The sequence below is a fragment of the Penaeus monodon genome, chromosome 30, assembly GCF_015228065.2.
Source record: "Penaeus monodon isolate SGIC_2016 chromosome 30, NSTDA_Pmon_1, whole genome shotgun sequence".
In the NCBI taxonomy this organism is placed as follows: Eukaryota; Metazoa; Arthropoda; class Malacostraca; order Decapoda; family Penaeidae; genus Penaeus; species Penaeus monodon.
Window position 1 is genome coordinate 17,161,452 of NC_051415.1, and position 1,713 is coordinate 17,163,164.

The 1,713-nt window shown below is 44.4% G+C and overlaps 1 protein-coding gene across 3 annotated transcripts in view; it reads right to left on the reverse strand.

Moving 5' to 3' along the window:
* The window catches only part of LOC119592566, a gene marked incomplete at its 3' end in the record, with an annotated part of 11,187 nt that overhangs the window by 2,378 nt on the left and 7,096 nt on the right, over positions 1–1,713 (reverse strand). For all 3 annotated transcript variants that reach the window (XM_037941441.1, XM_037941442.1, XM_037941443.1), the window contains 1 exon segment: positions 44–178. In XM_037941441.1, the coding sequence (XP_037797369.1) occupies positions 44–178 (135 nt within the window).

The window sequence follows — 1,713 nt, forward strand, 5'->3', positions numbered from 1 at the left end:
TACAACTTTTAAGAAATATTTTAACGATATGACTCTGCATTACCTGAGTTCGTAGTGGCCAGTCCCAGCGTGGTAGACGACTGCCGGCAGGAACGGGGCGGGTGGCGGGTCGGCGGGGATGCGCACCGCTGCCGTCGTGTGGCCGACGCCGGCGCTGTTCGCGGCGGTGATTTCCATTCTGTGGATGAAGGTACCCTTGTAGGATCCAGAATAAAGACATTCACCTAAATTCCTATGTACTGATATGGAATGAGAATGACGTTCATTGCATATGGTCTTGACCATTTCTGCGACGGAGAGCTCTCTGGTGCACTCGGAGTCTGAAGTCAGATGTACATCTTTTCCTGCAAGTTGGACAGGGTATACCGTCGCCAGGACTGGATGTAATTCTATTTTGCCTGGCATGTCTTAGGACCCTTTTAATATTTCTGTCGTTTGTTCTCTTTTCTTCAAAATAGCTGAGGCCTTTATGGATAGAAGAACAGCAAAGAGAACGGTCTGCAGCAAGGTTTTCCAGCTGATTTGGGGGAATGTTTCAGGCTTTGAGGTTTCCTTTCAAGTTCTTTAAACTTTTTCTTTGGTGCACCTACTGAATGTCGGCTATCCTCCAGTCCTCAATAATTGAAACACCGTGGAAGGCAATTCTCACCGCAGCGCAGTTGTTTTGTTATTAGCACAGCCTCAATGCTAGTGGTCTGGAACCTAGAGAGAATGGTTGTGTGGGGTATCTTATCTTTCCACGTAATACATAAGGTGGACTGAAGGGAGTGTATATGGAAAGCTTCCAGTTACTTAGTTCAGAGCCAGACAATAAAATGGATAAAATAACACCTTGTAAACCTTTACCTTGGTCATGGTTGATAGATCTCGATTTTGGAATACTTTTTTCTTGAGATTACCAAAACTAGTTGAGGCAGTCGGATTCTGGTTCTGGATCTCATTTTCTAGTTTGCAGTCAGAAGAGAGGATGCTACCAAGGTACTTCTCTAGGGTGATATTCAGTAACCTGCTGCCCCCTACATGGAAGTGGGGCAGGTCTTTGTCTTCCAGTGGCATGCTTGGTTGTTGCAGGAGTACAGTTTTGTTTATGTTGACGGCCAGACCACCTTTTGAGTATGCAATACTGAATGTATCGAGGTTATATTGCAAGGCTAGAGGGGTTGACGGTGGAGAAACCTACATCGTCGGCATACTGAAGGTCATGTTTGTGTCAGTGCTGATTTTTTTCCTTGGTCATTATTTAGATTTAGTCTAGCAAGGCATGTTATGGCAGCCATGTAGATGTTGAATATGGCAGGGGCCAGGACACAGCTTTGTTTTACACCAACTGTAACTCCACATGAGTTTGAAAGAATGCCGCCTGCAGAGACCCTGGCTGGCTTCATTTCTTAGCTTCTGGAAATTTTCTCTTGCTAATTGAGATTTTGGGTTATTTATGGCTCTTCGGTGGGCTTTGTTCTCCTCAAGAAGGTCATGTATCTTCTGGTTGCTTTGGTCAAACCAGTCTTGTTTCTTTTTAGGAGTATGTTGATGAGTTATGTAGTATGTCAGTGAAAGATGGCCATAACTCGTTGATACTTATGTTCTGTGATGGGGGTTTCTTCAGGAATGGAAAAGAACTCGAGTGAATCTGATAGCACTCAGTGGAGTTCAGCAATTTTATGAGGATTATGAAAGTTACTTCTCTCAGAGTCTCTTGGCAGTTTGTGGTGC